At 39.0% G+C, this 21,576-nt stretch overlaps 3 protein-coding genes across 3 annotated transcripts; 2 read left to right on the top strand and 1 right to left on the bottom strand.

Moving 5' to 3' along the window:
- The first annotated feature begins 752 nt into the window (after nt 1-752).
- Nucleotides 753-5,579, top strand: LOC112559522. The gene is made up of 8 exons (XM_025230834.1): nt 753-1,137; nt 1,713-1,838; nt 2,233-2,462; nt 2,626-2,944; nt 3,223-3,392; nt 3,663-4,056; nt 4,241-4,600; nt 4,856-5,579. Exons 1-8 carry the CDS (start codon nt 960-962, stop codon nt 4,888-4,890), a joined length of 1,812 nt encoding a protein of 603 aa, XP_025086619.1. The 5' UTR covers nt 753-959; the 3' UTR covers nt 4,891-5,579.
- A 3,082-nt stretch (nt 5,580-8,661) lies between these two features.
- On the bottom strand, nt 8,662-13,830 carry LOC112559521. Its single transcript, XM_025230833.1, has 8 exons — nt 13,325-13,830; nt 12,519-12,644; nt 11,979-12,202; nt 11,208-11,550; nt 10,741-10,901; nt 10,058-10,454; nt 9,511-9,870; nt 8,662-9,258 (listed from the first exon to the last, which is right to left on the bottom strand). The coding sequence occupies exons 1-8, from the start codon at nt 13,500-13,502 to the stop codon at nt 9,152-9,154; spliced, it is 1,896 nt and encodes a 631-aa protein (XP_025086618.1). The 5' UTR covers nt 13,503-13,830; the 3' UTR covers nt 8,662-9,151.
- A 2,680-nt stretch (nt 13,831-16,510) lies between these two features.
- Nucleotides 16,511-20,620, top strand: LOC112559605 (sequestosome-1-like). The gene is made up of 7 exons (XM_025230939.1): nt 16,511-16,954; nt 17,224-17,349; nt 17,709-17,926; nt 18,201-18,357; nt 18,511-18,803; nt 19,132-19,234; nt 19,566-20,620. The coding sequence occupies exons 1-7, from the start codon at nt 16,789-16,791 to the stop codon at nt 19,721-19,723; spliced, it is 1,221 nt and encodes a 406-aa protein (XP_025086724.1). The 5' UTR covers nt 16,511-16,788; the 3' UTR covers nt 19,724-20,620.
- Nucleotides 20,621-21,576: the final 956 nt, after the last annotated feature.

Raw genomic sequence — 21,576 nt, 5'->3', positions numbered from 1 at the left:
GCGGCTATATATATCTTTTGGTCAGAGAAACGCAGGTACAACGCTTGCAGTCGTGTAAACTAGTTGCAGCTGGTTTACACTTATCATGCGTGAGTCAGCAAGGGAAGGGCGAACCAAGGCCACGCGCAGGTACTCGTCACGTCATGCGCACCAGCGACCCCACCGCTATAGCACTTGTAGATACATGTCATGAACCAGCCAGAAAAACAGGGCTGAAGCTGGTAATAACACTAGTTTTATACGTTGTACAACAGCCTCGTCGGTTGTATTTGCGCACGCGGCTGAGTGTGTTTATCAATGTGTACGCGGCGTGCGGACGTGCGATATAGGCGGCTGAGTGGGTGTGCGAGGGCGAAAATCGAGTGAGCGAGCCAGCTGGTGACCCATTTCCCTCGAGCAATTTAGGCCATCCTCCTCCCCGCCTCATTCGTCCCAATACACATCTGACAAAGTAAAAATGAGACGGATCACTTATAATGACAAGGAACAAATTTAATTGTAATTTATTATTATCCATTCTCGCAGCCATTGTATGTGGCAAACATTTAGTTCTTCGTACTTTGGGTACCTCAAATTGCTTGATTACAACTGTATCGGCAGGGATTCACGTATAGATGGATCTCTTGACGTAAGCGTAGGCGTTGCCACGCGGTTCCTGCGTGCCACCATCACGTGGTACCTGCGCATGACGATGAGTCATGTGCCTGCGTGTCTATTTCATCATGCTTCTAGAATGTTTTTTTAATTAACGCAGGAACCCCGAGAGAGCTATAAATGCTCGGGTCCGCCTAACGCAGGTACATTCCGACGACGCTTGTCTTCGAAGTTAAATCAACGCAGGAACGCCTGAGCGAACGAAAACACATCATTTGCCAGCGACGTCCAAAAAGATAACTTCAGATTTGCATCCAGCGAAGTTTCTGACTCAGTCGAAAAAAAAAAGATAACCGTCAGTTACGATGGCTGCGTCGCTGATCGTAAAAGCTTATTTGCAGAGGGAAGAGGAAAGTCTGCCTGAGATCAGGAGATTTCCTTTGCGAGATGAACTGGCTCCTGACAAGTTCAAGACCCTACAAGAGAGAATTGCTGAAGTCTTCCCAAACCTCAGACCCGGGCGTTTCACCATTCACTGGAAAGGTAAGTTTTCTGTTTCTCATCGATTCAGTTTTTGTTGTAGTTTGTGAGCTGACAGCAAATAAGGAACCATCTAGCCACAAAAATCGTACATCTTAAATCTCTGTAACTACAAAGGTAATCCATAAAATAATCATAGCATACAGAAGAACAGAATATGAGCAGCTGCTCAAATTCTGGTGCGCTCCATGATGTATGTATAGATTCCATTAATAGGTTATACTCCTCAAAGAGTTTTTTTTTTTCCTGAGAGTTTAGTTCCGTGTGCAGTTTCGTGTCTTTAAGGAATATATATAAAGGGTATTCGAAATGTTTGTTTTCATTGAGAGCAACATCAGATTTCAATTAAATTAAAATACCGTCTGTGACATTCAATAAGGGCTGTAATGATGGATAAATCCTTCGTTACTAGGATAGTTTATATCCCTTACTATTACTTATAGATATCTCATACTTAAGTGATTTCGGTTTTAAATGAGACTGTAAGCAAAAAAGTTAAGCCGACGTCAGATTAAAGGTTGCCCGTTCAACAAATATAACTGAACTCTGATAAATCACCAATCGATCCCCTGTTTCAGATGAGGATGGTGATCTGGTGAAGTTCTGTAGTCAGGACGAGCTTCAGCAAGCGCTGAACATGGTGAACGACGGTGTGCTGCGTGTATACATCATGGCAGGCGAAGTCGCTGCTGAAGAGACTGCAGGTTTGGCTAAATTTTGTGCTTTTTTTTTTGTCTCCTTTTTTTAAGGAAGCATTTTCATTTCGGCTTTATCTAACCATGAACGAACACTCTCCCCTCGAAGAACTACATCCCCACTTGCAGAGTTCGCTGGCTGTTTTTTGTTGTTGTTGTTGTTGTTGTTGTTGTTGTTGTTGTTGTTGTTGTTGTTGTTGCCAATTCTAGTTGGGATGCCTGCGCACACTCGGCACATCTAATAATCTTTGTTTCAATTGGCAGAAGTAACTCTGCATTCACCAAGAAATCAAAACACATACTATTTGAAACAGCATGCAATGTCAAATTTTAAACATTAAAACTAACTGCTTGATAACAGATTGGCTCATGAAAGATGAATTTGTTCCCTTAACTTTTGCAGAAATGGCTAATGTGAGTTCTGAAGATGTCAGCGAGGAAACACCAGTAATGAAGCGCATAAAACATGGAGGTCGCTTTGCTCATCCCTTCTATGGCAGAATGGGGATGCACCCGTCCTGGCCTGGTCATGGAATGCATTTCAAGAAGATGAAAAAAATGAAGAAAGAAGCCAAACGAATGAAAAAGGCATGGGAAAAAAGGGCTTACATCGATAAGGTGTTTGACAAGGAGGTGAGTGTTTAAAAGGTTTTTCTTGCGCCTTATCTTACGAATTTGTGATTATGACAAATTATTAAAATTTCTGCTTGTTATCATAAGGATACGTTGAATTGGTTAGAAAAACTACTCAATTTTGGCAATTAGCGCTAAGATATGAATATTCTCTATTTTGCAGCTCATGGTTCTGGAGAGACAGGTTCCTCCTGAATTTCGCAGATGGGTTTGCCACTTCGTCAAAGTATGGTTCACTGATGGGCGCTTGGCAGCTGCACAGTTGGATGGCATTCCTCTGAATGCCCCACCAAACTTCAGAGAATGGCTGGTCGCCTACCTAGACAAAACTATGGAGAAGCAGGAGGTTCAAGCAGCAGGAGCCATGGAGCAAGACAATGATTTGCCAGTCCCACCAGAAGGAGTGTTTGCCAGCTACTATCAGTGGCTGTGTCTTTATGTGAAGCAGTTTTTGGCACAGAATTCATCAGACAGTGATTCAGGTAAGAAGCTATGATATACCCCGAAATGATATCTACTTGTAAGAAGTCTTATCTTTAGAGAGTAGAATTTGCAATGTCATCTGCAATGTTTTTTCTAAAAAAAAAAACAACACTTCCTGCTTATAGCTTTGAAACAGATTTGTAACCCATGAGCCAGCAATAAGAGATAAAATTTTACTAAATCGTTATCTTGCGTAATTTACATGAACTACATTAGTATTCTATAAAGTACATTTCACTATATGATTTGTAGCTACAAGTTGCTTTTCTTTAAACAGGTGAGAGTGATGACCCTTTTGGCGTAAAGTTCTGGCCCAAAAGAAGCTATGGCCCTTGGCATGGGCATATACGTCACTTTAGACATGGCCATCACTGGATGAAAGGCAAATACGGCAAGCATGGCAAACACGGATGGAGTGAATCTGAATCTGATGATGAACATTTTAAGGTGTGTTTCTTTTTCTACTGACTTGCCAAATAATAATTCACATAGTGTAACGTATTTAAATAATATGTAGCCAATCAACTTTACAGATAGATTATAAACATACATAAAATGTCTTTTAACTTTTTTCAATGTCCCTCTTACTTTTTAGAAAAACTTCACTAGTGACATATCTGACATAGCAGTGTCAGTGTTTATTTCTACAATTATTACAACTGGTTAATCCACAACCAGCGTCGTATTGATCAGTTGAAGTATTGATTTCCTTTTCAGAAGCGAAAACTCTGGACAATTTCTCCAGAAATGCGCAAATATGTGCGAGAGCTGATGAAGAACCTTCACAAGGGAGACAAGGGCAAACAGGCAGCCAAAAGGGAGACGACACCTGAGGGATTGAACCGAGAGGCTGTCGAGTTCATTCAACAGTTCATTGCGGAATGGCATGCCAAGCTGACTTCCTTGCCTCCCCGTGAAGTCTCCATTGGTATGGCCAAAGAAGAGCGCACGGGTCTTCCAAAAGGGATCGAAAACAAACACGTGCAGTGGCTGTGCCGATTTTTGGCACGCTGGCATCACAGACATGCTGGAAACTGCGAGGGGATGGCTGGGTGGTCCAGCAACGACACCTCTGACGACACAAGTGGAAACGAACAGGAAGATTCCAACGGTACGTTGCTAATTGAATTAAACGACACTTTCCTGCTTTTACTTTGAAGAATGCATCATATGCAGTTGAAATCGGAGGGGTGGGGGTGGGCGGCGATTTTTTTGTTTTGTTTGGTAGTTCACTACAAATAATAAAAATTGTGTTAAAAGACTATTCTCAAGATTTCTTTAACTGAATTTTGCAGGTGCAGGCTACGGTATGGGCTATCCTTTTGGAAGAGGCAGAAAGCATCACTTCTCAGCCATGAGACCATTTCCACCATTTTGGGGCCATCATGGCATGCACAGGCATCCACATCATGGCATGCACTTCGGCTTTCCTCCTTCTCCTATGATGTTAGGTGGAATGGCCCCTCACTTCCGTCCTCCTCCTTTCTGGGGACAGATGTATCCTGGTCTGGATGGTGGGTGTCCTTTCCAAGGGATGCCTGAACCTTTCTGTGGAGGAAGGGAATACTGTGAGAAAAGAAAACAGGACAAACCACAGACAAGTGCTGAGTCAAAGGTTCCAGGTTCTGGTCAGTCAGCTGGCCAAGTAGATGAGGGTCAGTATGATTTGTTTTAAAATATAGATACGGGATGACGCTTTTAATTTCATGTCCTTTTCCGAGATGAATTTTGAGGGAAAACGTTTCTAGTATACAAGTGCAACCAGTCTGATGAAAATGCTTGTTTGTGACAAATTAAAGTTGGTCCATTAATGGAATGTATCACCAATTCAACAGTGTTGTAAACATTTTCGAATACACATTTGTGTATAATTTTAATAATAACCCAAAAATTGTTTCTTGTTGTCTTAGTGTCCACAGTAACTGAAGCACTGAGGAAGATGTAAGGCAGAACTCGACGAAGGCACTGTGCGTGTTCACAAAGGCAATGCTGCGGACACAAAAATACAAATAAAAAAAATAAAAATACAAACTCTGAGATTCTTAAGTTTATTGGTTAAAAAAACAAAACAAAAAGATCTTTTTAACATTTTAAAAGATCTATTCATGTATTACTTAAAGAATTTCTTATTGTTAAGCGAATGAGCGCTTTTTTTTATTTGCAATGGTGTCCATTTGACTAAAACCTTGTTGTCGATTAAACATATTGTAATGAATATCTTAAATGAATAAAGGGCAACATTGATGACTTATTTTAAAATGTACAGCATCATATTTTAGCTGATCTGTAAACCCTTGCTTGTTTTGAAATCCAGGACTGTTTTCTATTTGACAATGTAGTTAGTGTTGAAAAATTTTTCTGTGCACGAGTGGACAAGCAATTAATTGTTCGGGAAACAATACGTGTATATATAATCTGTCACACGCGAGCTAACAGTTGTAAATTAAATGTTATTTTATAGAATTATAAATGTATATCAACTGATACACTTAATGTTTTCTGCTTGTATGACTTAGCAGGTATATGCTAGATATTGTTTTAGATTTGACACTTGTAAACTAGTTATTTAAAAAAAATTACGGTTTTGTCACCATTATTTCGAAGGTTTGATTTAATAAAGTGTGTGTAAATAAAGAGTCATTTCTGTTGTGTAAAAAAATGAAAGATCGATCTGTAGGTGCTTTATATATATTGGGTCATCAAGAAAGATTACTATTTCAAACACAAACAAATTAACTAAATTGAAGAACTTTAATGAGACAAATATATATATAACCTAATTCCCACCATACATTAAGAGACATAAAAGCAGCAAGTCCTTTTACGATACCAAGTCGGAGTTCACTTCTGAAGAAAGTTTGCTTTCAAACCTCTCTCCAGCACGAGAGAAAACTGACACAACTCTTTTCCCGGTTGCCGCCCCTTTTGGAAGTTCAGCAAAGATCCATCGCAGTAGTATATAAAGAGGTGAAGAACACTGATAAAAAGGGCAAAAACAACAAAACCTGGACATAAACAAGTCCTTGATATCGAAACATGAATTCAGATTTAAATTCACTATACTACTTACTTTGAATTTCCCAATTACATCCAGCCGAAAAACTTGCACACTCGAAAAGATTCAAAAACAAAACCGACACACTCACCTCAACAGGTGAAAACGTGAATAATTTACACTCTTTTAACAAGTCTGGTCATGATGTCACCACACAGCATGCAGGGGAAGAGAAAGACCCTGCCCCTTGTGTGAAGGGGAAGAGAAGTGTGATGGTGCATTCGCCACTTGCGCGATTCACTCGCTCTCTCGTTCCCTTGGTCTCATGGGGAGTCCTCTTGAAATTAAAACTTTATTAAAATAATAAAAATCATAGATTTAGCCAGGTTGATTCGCTTTTTACAAAGCTAACTGTAATAGTATACACACTTCGGTTAGTCGCGGCTCCTAAAAATCCCTAGCGTTAATCAGTCCGTTCCTCGATCTTTGTTGTTCTAGGGAAGCGGATATGGAAGTTTCCAATGTTAATTTTACGCTGCAGTTCTAGTATTTACACGTTAGGTGTGCTAACAGAGTTATAAATATATACGTCTAATGTATCTTGTGTGTGTGTGTGTGCGCGCGCGCATATTTCATATTCTACTCACCTTCCCCAAGCCGACCTTGAGATCCACCTAAAAGACCCTGCTTTTTTCAAAAAGTGTGGTCTTTTAAATCGGGGGTCGTTGAGCTCGATCCCTATTGGATGGCTTTCTCACTCTCGTCATATGTGCTCTGTGTTTCATAGGTGCTTTAATTCGTTCGCTATTTTACTGTACACGAGATGAAACAAGTTTCATTCGTTCATACGACGAGGACACGTATATTTGCTGAGTCACACATACACACAAACTGGTACGTAAATCTAAACTGGTTTAATTTACATTATTTATTTACACATACAAACCAACTCGATCCATATCATACTCTACTCACACCCCAACTCCTATACATCGCTAATACTTGTCACCTACTTCTTCTAATGCCTAAGTTTACAAAGTTACTGATAAGAGGAATGAAAAAGGATTTCGAGGTACGTAAGCCATTTGACAGAGGACCAGAGCACCTCTACACGGTGCAATGCTACTTGATTTTTTTGTCCGCACTCAAACTATAGGGTCAACTATCAAGCAGGGTACATGAGCCACTTGACAGCGGACGCCCACCCGGTGCAAAGCTACTTCCACGGACGTGTATAGGTAGATTTATTGTCTGTCTGCCAGGACCAACGTTTATAGCCTCTTGCGAAGTGATCCGCTGTAGCCTCGGAGAGCCTCAACAAAGAATGTGAATAAACCAGAAGCTTTGTCGTCTCATGCCTCGTTTTAGCAGTTAACTGAAAAAAAAAATCGTCTGCCAGCAGTCCAGGGATATTAGTTCGTGCTACTGCGCCTATACTCAAAATAATCAAAAAGGAAGGAATGACCCCTTTCGCCAAGAAGGAAATTTTCTCTAATTTTCTCCCTATTGTTATACAATGCATTATTTATATACTCAGGAGTTGCTATCCAACTCATTTTATATATGTATACAATTTCATTCTGTAGCTACAGAGGCAATCTAGCTATACAATTCAATAATGTAAACTTATAAAATGAATTATTTAACTACAGAGTTAAAATGTATTCAGAACGAAGCTGGCTCGTTTGCATATGTAGCAAGGTCAGAGATCAACCAGTCAGTGCTCATGTTGATTCTTTCATGCCTGTACGTATACGCTATATAGCAATCTCTGTTCGCACTGAAAGATTCTTTTGTTCATCATCAACTGTAGAAAATTTTACAAAGTATTGCGTGGCCGTACAAGTGTTCTAAAAAGCAAAACATTCCAAAATTTATTTCTTAGTGTCCAAAGTAACTGAAGCAGTGAGAAAGATGTAAGGCAGAACATCTATAATTTTAATGAAGTTTTAATTTCAAGAGGATCGACTCCCCATGAGACCAAGGGAATGAGAGAGCGAGTGAATCGCGCACATGGATATGCACCATCGCACTTCTCTTCCCCTTCACAAAATTGGGAGGGTCTTTCTCTTCCCATCCCTGCTGTGTGGTGACATCATGGCCAGATATTAAAAGAGTGTAAATTATTCAAGTTTTCACCTGTTGAGGTGAGTGTGTCAGTTTTGTTTTTGAATCTTTTCGAGTGTGCAAGTTTTTCGGCTGGATGTAATTGGGGAATTCTAAGTAGCATAGTGAATTTAAATCTGAATTCATGTTTCGATTTTATGGACTTGTTTATGTCCAGGTTTTGTTGTTTTTGTCCTTCTTATCAGTGTTCTTCACTTCGTATACTTCTGCGATGGATCTTTGCTGAACTTCCAAAAGGGGCGGCAACCGGGAAAAGACTTGTGTCAGTTTTCTCTCGTGCTGGAGAGAGGTTTGAAAGCGAACTTCTTCAGAAGTGAACTCCGACTTGGTATCCTAAAAGGACTTGCTGGCTTTTGTGTTTCTGAATGTATGCTGGGAATTAGGTTAAATATTTTTCTCATTAAAGTTCTTCAATTTAGTTTATTTGTTGGTGTTTGAAAACAGTAATCTTTCTTGATGACCCAATGTATATAAAGCACCAACAGATCGATCTTTCATTCTTTTGCACAACAGAAATGACTCTTTATTTACACACACTTTATTAGATCAAACCTACGAAATATGGTGACAAAAACAGTAAATTTAAAAAAAAACAAACAACTAGTTTACACGTGTCAAATCTAAAACAATATCTAGCATATACCTGCTAAGTCATACAAGCAGAAAACAAAAAGAAGCAACAGAAAACAGAGGAAAAATCGTTAAATGTATCAGTTGATATACATTTTAATGCTATAAAATAACATTTAATTTACAATTGTTAGCTCACGTGTGACAGATTATATATACAAATAGAAAACAGTCCTGGATTTCAAAACAAGCAAGGGTTTACAGATCAGCTATAATATGATGTGTGACATTTTAAAATAAGTCATCAATATTGCCCTTTATATATTTATGATAGTCATTACAATATATTCAATCTACATCAAGGTTTTAGTCAAATGTACATCATTGCAAATCAAGAAAGCGCACATATATTAACTTATCAATAAGAAATTCTTTAAGTAAAACATGAATAGATCTTTTAAAACGTTGAAAAGACCTTTTTTTTGTTCGTTTTTTAACCAAAAACTTAAGAATCTCAGTTTGTATTTTTAAATGTGTCAGCAGCATTGCCTTTGTGAACATGCACAGTGCCTTCGTCGAGTTCTGCCTTACATCTTCTCAGTGCTTCAGTTACTGTGGACACTAAAAAATAAATAAATACTCGTGTTATTATTAAAATGATGCACAAATATGTATTCGAAAATGTTTACAACACTCTTGAACTGGTGATACATTCCTTAAGTGGATCAACTTTATTTTGTTACAAACAAGTCATTTTCATCAGACTGGTTGCACTTGTATACTAGAAACGTTTTCCCCTTAAAATTCATCTCAGGAAAACATGAAATTAAAAGCATCATCCCTTATCTATATTTTAAAACAAATCATACTGACCTTCATCTTCTTGGCCAGCTGACTGACCAGAACCCGGGGCCTTTGACTCAGCACTTGTCTGCTGTTTGTCCTGTTTTCCTTTCTCACAGCATTTCCTTCCTCCACAGAAAGGTTCAGGCATCATTTGGAAAGGACACCCACCATCCAGACCAGGATACATCTGCCCCCAGAAAGGATGAGGACGGAAGTGAGGGGCCATTCCACCTAACATCATAGGAGAAGGAGGAAAGCCGAAGTGCATGCCATGATGTGGATGCCTGTGCATGCCATGATGGCCCCAAAATGGTGGAAATGGTCTCATGGCTGAGAAGTGATGTTTTCTGCCTTTTCCAAAAGGACAGCCCATACCGTAACCTGCACCTGCAAAATTCAGTTAAAGAAATCTTGAGAATAGTATTTTTATACAATTTTTATTATTTGTAATGAACTACCAAAAAAAAAAAACCAAACAAACACCGCCCCCCCCCCCCCACCAATTTCAACTGCATATCAAGCATTCTTCAAAGTAAAAGAAGGAAAGTGTCGTTTATTTCAATTAGCAACGTACCGTTGGAATCTTCCTGTTCGTTTCCACTTGTGTCGTCAGATGTGTCGTTGCTGGACCACCCAGCCATCCCCTCGCAGTTTCCAGCATGTCTGTGATGCCAGCGTGCCAAAAATCGGCACAGCCACTGCACGTGTTTGTTTTCGATCCCTTTTGGAAGACCCGTGCGCTCTTCTTTGGCCATAGCAATGGAGACTTCACGGGGAGGCAAGGAAGTCAGCTTGGCATGCCATTCCGCAATGAACTGCTGAATGAACTCGACAGCCTCTCGGTTCAATCCCTCAGGTGTCGTCTCCTTTTTGGCTGCCTGTTTGCCCTTGTCTCCCTTGTGAAGGTTCTTCATCAGCTCTCGCACATATTTGCGCACTTCTGGAGAAATTGTCTTCCAGAGTTTTCGCTTCTGAAAAAGATAAAAACAAACGTAAAACGCTAGTGCATATTTAACATACTTAACTATATACTATAGTTATATAATTAGTGAATAGTCGCAATAGTGTTACGCTGTTTCAATATATTACACTTTCTTATTAACAAAAATGTAACAGGGAGATTTCAAATATTTTTTTTTAAAAAGTTTGTTAAGGTATGAATTTATGCGCACGTGTAAGTAATTATGTTAAAACTTCAATTATAGATGTTACTCCTCGTCGATTTGGCTTGGTAGGCTAGGAGAAAAACAAACACACCTTCAAACGCTCTTCGTCAGAGTCGGATGCACTCCATCCATGTCTGTCGTGCTTGCCTTTTCTCCAGTGGCGTCCTTGTCTAAAGCCACGCATGTGACAGTCCCATGGGACATGGGCTCCTTGATTCCAGAAATGTCCAATGAAAGGGTCATCACTCTCATCTGCGGAGGGAATGTAACCGTGTAGTCACAAATCTTAAAGAGCAAAATAATGACTTAGATTATATGAAAAAATAAGATAACAGTTAATGAATTTAAGAAATGGTCACTTTGAGGTTCTCTTATAGATGTTCTTTATAGTTCTTTCAAATCCGTTTCAGAGCCCATATTATGCATAGCTAAAAGTCAATTTATTTTTTCAAGATTGCATATATAGATTTTGACATTATTAGTTATTGCATAAAGAATGGTACTACATATAGTGCGGGCAAACGCCAGTAGATGTGACAACTAATTTTTTTTTTTTACCGAAATCGCTGTTTGATGAATCTCGCGTGAGACGCGCCAGAAAGCGCTTCACGAAAAGACGCAGCCACTGATAGTAGTTGGTAGGCAGTCCTTCTGGTGGGACAGGCAGATCATCGTCCTGCTCCATGGTGTTCTTATCAGTGTCTCCTGCTGCCTGTCCCTCCAGCTTCTTGTTGAGCTTCTCTAGATAGGCGTCCAGCCATTCTCTGAAGTTTGGTGGAGCTCCCTCAGGGATGCTGTCCAGTTTTGCAGCTGCAGAACGACCGGCGGAGAACCAGACTTTGACGTACTGGCGCACCCAGCTTCGAAATGCAGAAGGAACCTGACTCTTCAGAACCAGGAACTGAAAAATATAAAATATTTATGCCGTAAAAATAACTGCAAACACTTCTGCTCTAATATATATTTAAGCATGCACCTCCAAGCTATAGAAATGAAAAAGTAATAAACTAAAAATGCTTATGATATAATTGATATACCCATCTACACACCTCTGAGCCGGAAAAGATAATCTAAACCCAGGATCATAATTTATCTACTTATCTACTACTAACTCCAAATATTACTAGGGTATGCACTTTAAGCTGGGAAAAAAATCTCATTTTCAAGACATCCGGAGATTCAAATGAACAAACTAGTTAACTGACTCGCTATGTATCTAACAAACAAATCCTTTGACAGTTCAGTGAGTCAGTCATTTTTTCATTCTCACTAATTTGTAAACACCGCAAATTCGTAGAAGAGTATGATAGAAACTTTTTAGATACTCACTTCCTTGTTTTCAATGTCAGCCATTTTCTTTTCTGCCTTTTTCATTAGTTTGGCTTCTTTTTTCATAATTTTCTTTATCTTCTTAAAACGCATTCCATGACCAGGCCAGGCTGGATGCATCCACATACTGCCATAGAAAGGATGAGCAAAACGACCTCCAAGTTTCATGTGCTTCCTTGCTGGTGTTTTCTCGCTGACATCTTCAGAACTCATATCAGCCACTTCTGCAAAAGCAAAGGGAACAATTTCATCTTTTATGAATCATTAAAGCAAGTTTAAATATTTATAAATTTTTCTGGTGCAAGTACAATCTGGTATCATTTCTCGTGAATACTGCGTTTACATTGCCTAACGACATACATAAAACTTGTATATACCCCGAGTGTGTGTAGGCACTCAAACGAGGATTGGGCCAAAAAAAAATAGAACATGGGACAATGATTACACAAATGGCTAATGGGTTAGAATTACAGCGCTGAAAAATAAATTGCTTCCTTTATTTAAAAAAAAACACACATAAAAAAACAATGTATGTCATGCCTGCAATTTCTTCAGCAGCGACTTCGTCTGCCGTGATGTAGATACGCAGCACATCGTCAGTGAGCATGCTTAGAGCATGTTGAAGTTCATCGTGACTACAGAACTTCACCAGATCATCATCCTCATCTGAAACACGGGATCGATTTGTGATTTGTGTGATTCGTCCTCCTGTTTAACTATATCTGTGTCTAAACATTGAACACTTTTTGTGAAATCAGAATTATATATAAGACAACTAAAAGCATTAATAAGAAACATGAACTTCTCGCTAACTTGGTAATGATTAATATGTCTAAAACTACGATCCCGTTTTGTGTGCGTATTTAAGTTCGAATTTCAATTTGAAATTGGTTCTGGGTAACAAAGATACAAATGACACTAATTGAAATCTAACTGAAATAGAAAATATTAGTAAGGGACATAAACTGTACATCTTTACTACCTCGTTAATGTACGGTTTGTCTGGTATTACGGCCCCTATATTGGACACTTAATTATACTGAACACGTCCCTTGATGCACATGAGATAATGACTCGTGCTTAAGCTTGAATTGTTTTTAAAAAAATCGACAGAAAGAATCCATTCCTATGAGCAGTTGCATATACGAAGATCGAATTCAAGCAGATTTGATTTAACAAAAGCTATCCTCTGATTCAACAAAATATTACATCTGATTACAAGTTACTTAAACGATCTGCGTTACGTCTTACTTCAATTAACAGATCTCATCTGGTTTTATAAAAATCGCAGTTTCAAAACTCCAACTGCGACGATACGGTATCAAAGAAGAAGAATGAAAACATACCTTTCCAGTGAAGGGTAAAACACCCGGCTTTGAGATTAGGAAAAACTTCAACGAGTTTTTCCTGAAGGACCTTGAATGTGTCCTTTCCCAGTTCAGTTCGCAAAGAAAACCTTCTGATCTCAGGGAGGCTTACATTCTCCCTCTGCAGATAAGCTTTCACGGTGAGTGGTGCTGCCATTGTGACTGATGCTCAGACGTATGTAGTGAACGTCGCTGTACGCGAATTTGAAGCTGTTACTGGGGATGTCGCTGGCAAACTGGCAAAATTTTGTTTCTAGTCGCTTCTTTATGCACCGTCAGAGAACGTTGGTCGGAATGTACCTGCGTTGGACGAGGCGTGAGAGTATTTATAGTTCTCTCAAGGTACCTGCGTAGGCACAGAAGGTTCTAGAAGCATGATGAAATGTTCACAAAGTGTTGTGCAAGTCACGCAGGCACATGATTCGCGATGACTCACCGTCATGCGCAGGCACATATGACCTCGATAGCACGCAGGATGTCGCGTGACTACCCGGACGCTCCTGCGCTTCAAATTGTAAAGGAGTCCATCTATATGTGATAGAGTAGCGATACGCCATGACGCAGTGGCGATGTTTAATTTAGTCCTTGCTACTCCTTGAGAAGCATAGGGCCGCAACAACACCTCACCAGCAGACCCGGTTTGGGTAGCCCCCTACAAGCCAGTGATATTTCCCTTTGTTAAATTTCGCTTGCACTATCTCCATGCAACTTGTCGTGTTTCTCCCTACAAAAATTTCAAACATACAAAAGGTATAAAGTGGGTGTATGCTAAGTTTTGGAGTGGGGGAGGAGGGGAAGGACGGGGTAACATTTTGTACAAATGCATAAACATTTGTATGTATATATACGTAGAGGTGTATCAGCAGCAGATGTACGGTTTCGATAAGACGCCTTTTTTTTAACGATCTTTGTTACAGTCTAGTAATATTGATTACCTGCGTTGTCCTGTTTGTCCTTAGCTGTCATTAAGTATGATTCACTTCTAGACTTTTGTTGTCTGAACCCGCCACATCTGGTTTGAGATGAGTTTCTTTAATGTTTTGCGTTTCATCTGCCATTGGTGTCTGCGTGATGTTATTTTAAGGGATGCTAAACCGTTTTGGTGTACTATAAATCCAATGGTTACACCCTGATTGTGCGTGGTTAAGTGTTAGAACGTACTGGGATTTGCAAATTAAGATGCGTTTCAGAAAATTCCAAGTATCATTCGTGGAGCTTCTCCATCGACGCCTACCACCACTTGCAAACTCGTGGTTAGAGGGCATACAGAACGGGAAGCAAGTCAAGATGTTTTTGTCGATTGTTACTCGAGTAAATTTACTGCGTTGTACTGGACGCTCGTGCTGGTTGAGTCGACCGGCGCCACGTCAGCTGGGTTAGTCCAGGGTGACATGTCGATACTAAATAAAGTTGACAGGCCTGCAGACTGTTTTCACAGCGGTCTCTTTGTTTTTGAATTTAGCTGTTGCACAGAACTGCTTCCTTCCGTTATCATAATTTGACATGATAAGATTTTCGTCATGAAAAACATAAAGCGTTCCCTTATAGTTTGGTGTCCCTATTTCTTCCGTTTTCTCTCACATCCTCTAACAACTTCCGGTCATTGCTACAGTTACGTTTCTGTTTCGTTGTCTTTATCACGATATTAGATGAATGGCTGCAGGAATGGCGGAAATCTCGAAATAGTAGCACATCGATCCATCTTCTAGCTTCAACTCTGACTCTAGAAATATATGTAGCGTAAAAACGTGATCTCTCGTTTTTTTCTTAAAAAAAATTTAGTTCGCATTGCAGTGTGTGATCATGAACAGTTTAAATTATAACTTTATATTCTCATTCTCTCTCTCTCTCCAGCCTCACTACCCCCATGCCCCCACCACTCCTTTCTGAAGGTACTGCTACAGCACGAACTAATATCCCTATCTACGTCCATGGCTACAGTAACGATCTGTAATAGATATGTCGTAACCAACTTGATGACACGCGTGTGCTGTCGAGTCAATCCTTTGGGTGACAGAAAGTAAACATGCATGCAGTGGCGTCTATCTCAATCATCACCACACTGGCAGTGTTGGCAGGGTTTAGTACTACGAATCTGTTGTCGCTGCACACCAATTGAATCAAGGGATGGGTAATAACAGTGAGCGACATTAACAATCGCCAGAAGAAATGTCCTTCATGGAAAAGAAGAAAACAAAAATAAGAAATATTCAGGAAATTAATGGTGTATTGTCATTGAGTCTAAGCACTCGATCTTGACACCCACAGGGCAGAACGATGACAGTGTATAGCATTTATATATATGCGTGTGTGTCCGTGTTAATTTGTAAAACCCAAGATCTCCGTCCCTCTTTATTTTCTTTCTGTATGAATGGCGCTTCTTTGCTGACATAACTTGTTCTAATAAACCATCAAGCCGTCGCAAAAACGCTTGTATTAACGGCATATATATATATTCCATTTGTTTAATGGTGTGTGTGAGTGTATTTCGGATGTTTTGCGTACGTGTGTTTGAGATCCTCCTGTAAAAAAAAAAAAGTGATAATTGTGTCTCTCTCACTGATGTGATGTTGATCAGGATTTTTCTCCTTCATATTTTCAATCTGAAACTTGATACTTCGCATCGTGCCACACATTACAAATTTCCTCATTAGAGCAGTTAAATTATAACTGAAACCATCAGCGTACTTCCCGACTTTACAAGATGCGATCGAAATTTCTAGTCAGCTGCAGCTATTAAAATTATAGATTGTTATGGGTGCCGCCTATGCAGCGACATGTATTATTTGTTGTGTCATCTGTCGACATATTGTTGGAGCATGCAGTTCTAGCTTTCGATCGGTCCCTGTATGTGTGATAGAAAGGAACAGTATACACATTTTAAAATAATTATAACCGAGTGTCGATATACGTGTCCGTTATATATGCTGTGTATATGTGAGTGCGATTTAAGCACGATATCGGGAGATACTTAAAATGCGCTTGTCTAACATAGAGGGGCAAAAATTCTGTTTCTTCGTCATCGCAATTACCCTGACTTTGCAAAAATGGGTAGGAAGCTTCTGGAGGAATGTCACCTGAGAAGCGTTCTTTGTGACTGGGTGGCGGTGTCAGGTATTAAGGTCATGTTTATGTTGTGGTAGCCAAAAATAGAAAATGTCGTCAGACCACATGACATCTACTCATGGTGATTCTGTTGATTTCGTGAGCGCCATGTTAAATGACACAGTGTAATTGAAAGCTTCCATTACAGCAGTGTGGGTATAAAACTCGCGTGCTTGCAAGAGCTGTGCATTCGAAGATCAGCAAGTATTGAAAGGAAACGTGAACTCTCCGATTCATTTGTTGCCTCACTCAGTCTACCCGAGAAGTATATATACGTATCGTGAGCGGTCCGTCGCAATACTTCGATCATTGAGCCTGACCTTTTCTGAAAGTGCAGAATGGCTTTAGTTGTAAAAGCGTTCCTGGAGAAGAATAATGACGTGAAAGGAGAGATTCGTCGTTTTCAGGTTGAGGCTGACAGTCCAGACATTTATCAAGATCTGGTAAGAAAAGTTGGAGAAATCTTTGCACTTGCCCCAGGAAGTTTTCAGCTCTTTTGGCAAGGTAAGAGAAGTTAACGATCGAGTGCGAGGTGAATACACCAAACATACACGCACACACATATTGGTGCACGCATGTGCCTGCATGTGCATTAAGAAAGATTTTTGTAAATTAACCAGATTTTAAATCTTAATTGTCGTTCGAATGTCAAAGTTGGCCACTCAGTATAGAGGAATTGGACTAAATTTAATATGAGCGATACGATTTTGTGGAATTGTACTCTTTGCGTTAGTTCCCTGGTCACATTTTAACCATGTAGTCAATTTTGACAGATTCTGATGGAGATTTTGTGACATTTTCATCGAAAGATGAGCTGAAGGAAGCAGTCGCTTGTTCTGCAGATGGTGTTCTTCGTCTTTTTGTAAAACCGCGTGAATCCTGTGGGAATAATAGCCAAGGTATTCTATGAGTAGTTTAAAATCATGAGCTAGGTTTAAAAAAAAAAAAACACATTTTTGGGCATAAACAGCATGGGCTCTAGCGAAGGGAAAGAGATTTTAATGCATACTTTATATTAAAATTAAAATGTCAAGTTTAAGTTTATCTACTACAAGATTTGAAATTCTAGCTGTGTATATTATCACTGGGCCTGCAAGTTCCTCTAAGTTTTAGGCAAATTTTTTTCGAAGAAAATATTCTTCTTTTGAAACTTTACATTTTAATACCAAGTTACTTGTTTTATGAGTTTAATTATGGTGGTAAGTTATGGATATGCTTCTGTTTACCTCTGTGTATGGTTCTTGATTTGCATTTACAGCTTCTGCTGAACAAAACACTGATGAGAAATCTGAGAGAGAAAAGGTTTTCCATCCGGGAGTCGTGTGTGATGGTTGTGAAGGGGCAATTTTCGGGCCACGTTTTAAATGTGTCATCTGCCCTGACTATGACTTGTGCTCTAAATGTGAGCAAAAGGGAACTCATCCAGAACATGACAAGTTCAAGATCACCCATCCTCTGACAGCTGGTGGTCCAGGGGTATGCTTTTTTTTTCTATTGATTGATCTAGTCTAAAGACTTCGTTTTCTTTACTCTGGACAAAACTAAGCATTTTAGACTTCATTGTTTCATGGGCCTTTTTTTATCGCGATACCTGTGTCAGAACTGGTTAAATTTATTTATGGAAATGCAGAAGTCCAATATCTGTAATATGCATAAATATGCAAAAATGTGGATCTTATTCTTATAAAACTCTGGAACAGGCTTTGTTCCACCCCACTTTCGACGTTGGATGCATCGCTTCATGAGGAAGTGGCATGAGAATCCTGGAAACAAATGCCCAGCTGATGGTTCTGCAGAATGCTCTGGTCCTTCAACTAGTGAAAATGCTCAGCAAGACAAAAGTACACTTGATGATGATTACCTGAAGAACATTGGTGAAGGAGTAGCAGCCTTCTTGGATCCATTTGGTAAGCATACCAAAATCTATTACCATAGCTATATTTCTACCGTGGGTCTTTGTTTTTCTTTATTCTCAAGGATGCAATATACACGATCAGAAGTTGATAGTCTGCACTATTTTCTACTCCTTTTATGTATTCATGTCTTCTTTTAATTTGTAGGTATTGATGTGACCTATGAAGTCCACCATGAAGAAAACCAGAGGGGAGGCCGAATGGGCTTCCACGGCAAACGTGGAGCTCAGTGCCCTTTTAAGTGGAGTATGTTCAGTAATGGCTCTGGTACGTCTGGAAGCAGTCAGTCCAGTGAAGATCAGAAAGAGAATTTTCCAAATAAACCAGCTGAAGCTGCAGGAAAAAGTGAAGAAGAGACATCTGCACCAGCAGCAGAAGAGGAAGGGGCAACTGGAGAGAAATCAGCTATGTCTACATCACCAGCTGATCCTCAGAAAAAGGTACCACTAGCTTCTATTTATATATTTTTGTATACAGTGAAAATATGTGTAATTGTATGCAGGTATAAGAACTTTTAACTTTTTCTGTGATATTAGAAGGTTAGATTATTTTGTTTTCTTTATTGGTAGCTTAAAGTTGGAGCAGACTGTAAATACTGAGTATTGGTAATCATTTTGAGAATAGACCAATAAGAAAAGATACATGAGATACAAAACTCATGATCAGAAGGAAATACAACATGGGGAAAATGGGAGCAGCAGACTTGTAATGAACATAGGAACAGCATGTGCTGCAACACGGTTTTTAAAAAATATTTTTTTTCCCCAGGAGGGATCACCTAGTTCTGGGGATGAGGACTGGACCATGCTGACAGAGAGGGACACCACCACAGGCGAGAGATCTGGGCCAAGAGATAGTGGTCTCTATCCAAGTAAGATGATAGGCCTTTATGTATATTATGTGTAAACAGTATACATCAAATTCATTATTATTAAGCTGTTTACACGATATTCACTTACGGAGTGTGCAGACACATTTATTTTGTTATTTGACCGGCTAGCAACTGATAGCGTTGATATTTCGACAAAGCCTGATGGCCTAAGGGAGACAAATGGATTTTTTTTCCTTTTGGATTCTGCAAAATGACAGCAGAATGCTGAATGTAATTTTAAGGGCCTTTTCTTTAAAGTACCTGTGTTACAGATTAAAAGTTTTCCCAAGCAATCGTGATTCAAGCTGACAAGTGGTCTTTTTCATTTCAGACCTTCAGGTGACACAAGCAGTGGAGATGATGAAGTCTATGGGTTTTAATGATGACGGTGGCTGGCTTACTCGTCTACTGGAAAGCACTGGTGGAGACATTGTTCGGGCTCTTGACACGCTCAGGCTTGGAGCACAACAGGCCTCTAGTCTGTCTTAAGTGAAGAGTTTACACAGAATAAAGGCTTTATCCTTAATTCAAGAGATAAGCTGTGCCACAGAATAATTTACTTCAGAATTAAATTTATATTCCAGAACTTTCTTGGTGTTTTTAACATTTACACTTTCATTTTCCACCACTAGACTGTACTGGGTTCTTTTCAGTGAATGCCGTGATATGATATTAGAACTAAAAGAAATTTTTTAAACAAAAAATTAATGTAAGAAATGTGTTACTGTATTTTACAAAAACATTTTTCTGTGAGATATTAAAAAATTGTTTTAAGGTTTGTGTTAATGTTAATATTAGTACTTTTAGGTCTTTTGTGCAAACAAGATGAAAGCATAGATGAAATGTCTAAATTCGAACTTCTGGAATTTTTCATGTTATAGATTTCATTGCTAATGATATGTGCTTCCCCTTGAAACGTATTTAAAGGAAATTAATGATATGTAAACAGATTCTTGGGAATTTCTTATTGATATCATGCACATAAAACAATCACTGTTATTTGTGTAATTGAAGACTTTGAAGTTTTTCTTTGTATTCTGTGTTCAATAACATGACCTTGAAATTTATTATTGTTTATGTTAATTTGTGTCTGTTAATGGTTATTCAATCATTTTATGGTGATCTTTTTTTTTTATTACTCTTGATCTTGAAGGAGTTTGGTTCTTCTAGCAATGGGAATTTGTAAAATAACAAAAGCAAGATATTGTCAGTAAATTGTTTTGACGATGGGTACCTTCAAACAAAGTACATTATTTTGCATTATTTATAAACTTTTTAATTAATACATTTGGCTTTCTTTGAGAAAAAAGAATATGATTGGAACTTGCAGTTTTTGTAAATATTTTTTAGTAATACACTAATAAATCTGCAGAAACAAATTGTAAAGTGACTTTAATCCATTTTTAAAGAGATGGGAGAGAAAGAGAAGCATGGTTGTAATTTTTTTTTTTTTTTTTGAATGAGGGAGAGGGGAGCAAGGGAGTAATCATTTTTATAGATGTAAATTAAGCTTCACTTTACCAGAAATAATGTGTGGCCTGATGACATGGTACCTTGTACTTCTTGCTGCCATCAGCAATGCTAACAATACAAAGTAAAGGCCTGTTATTGGTGAGCTTATTGCTTCACATATAATATCATTGATGGCCCTATAGCCCTAGAAGAAGGACCTGGCAGCCTGATGAGAGAGGACCTCAGAAATGGCCAAACAATTGGGAATGAAATTTGATCAATGAGGAGTGTTGTATATAAATATTGGATAAATGTAAGATTTGAAAGCCATTATGGAAGGAAAATTACATGGTGGTAGATATCAAGTAACAATGAGTTGTGTAATGATAATGAGATTGCAGGAAGTACATCCACTCGTACCCTACCCTTACAGTTGCACAGTATGCGCACGAACTCGCATTGCGGATCGACCACCAAAGATGCCCGTACGTACAAGTAACTATAGAGCTACAGATAATAAAATGCGATGTATATTACCTTTAAATTCTGCAATCCAGGATTTCTTGTGATGATTAATGTTAAAGAACACTTCATCATGATCTGATGAAAGCCTCGATCGTGAGGAAAACATGACGAGGTCTAATCAAAGACCGTAGATTGAGTATATTTTTGGTCTAATTCAAGTCTACGAAACCATGACGAATACGGACATTAAATTACTAGTGAATTTTCTTGGGTTTTAGGTGGCTGGTCTGGGCCCATGACTGGTTTCAAAGGCGGCGGCACAATTATAATTAGTGAGTTTAATTGGCATCCGTCTTTCATATGTCAAGCGCCCACATTTTGTGTAGCCATCTAAATTTTTGCATGCGTCCTTGAAATGTTCCCAA

The sequence above is a fragment of the Pomacea canaliculata genome, linkage group LG3 (assembly GCF_003073045.1).
Source record: "Pomacea canaliculata isolate SZHN2017 linkage group LG3, ASM307304v1, whole genome shotgun sequence".
NCBI classification, from domain to species: domain Eukaryota; kingdom Metazoa; phylum Mollusca; class Gastropoda; order Architaenioglossa; family Ampullariidae; genus Pomacea; species Pomacea canaliculata.
The sequence above is the reverse complement of the archived record's forward strand: the minus strand, read 5'-3'. Positions and strand labels throughout refer to the sequence as shown.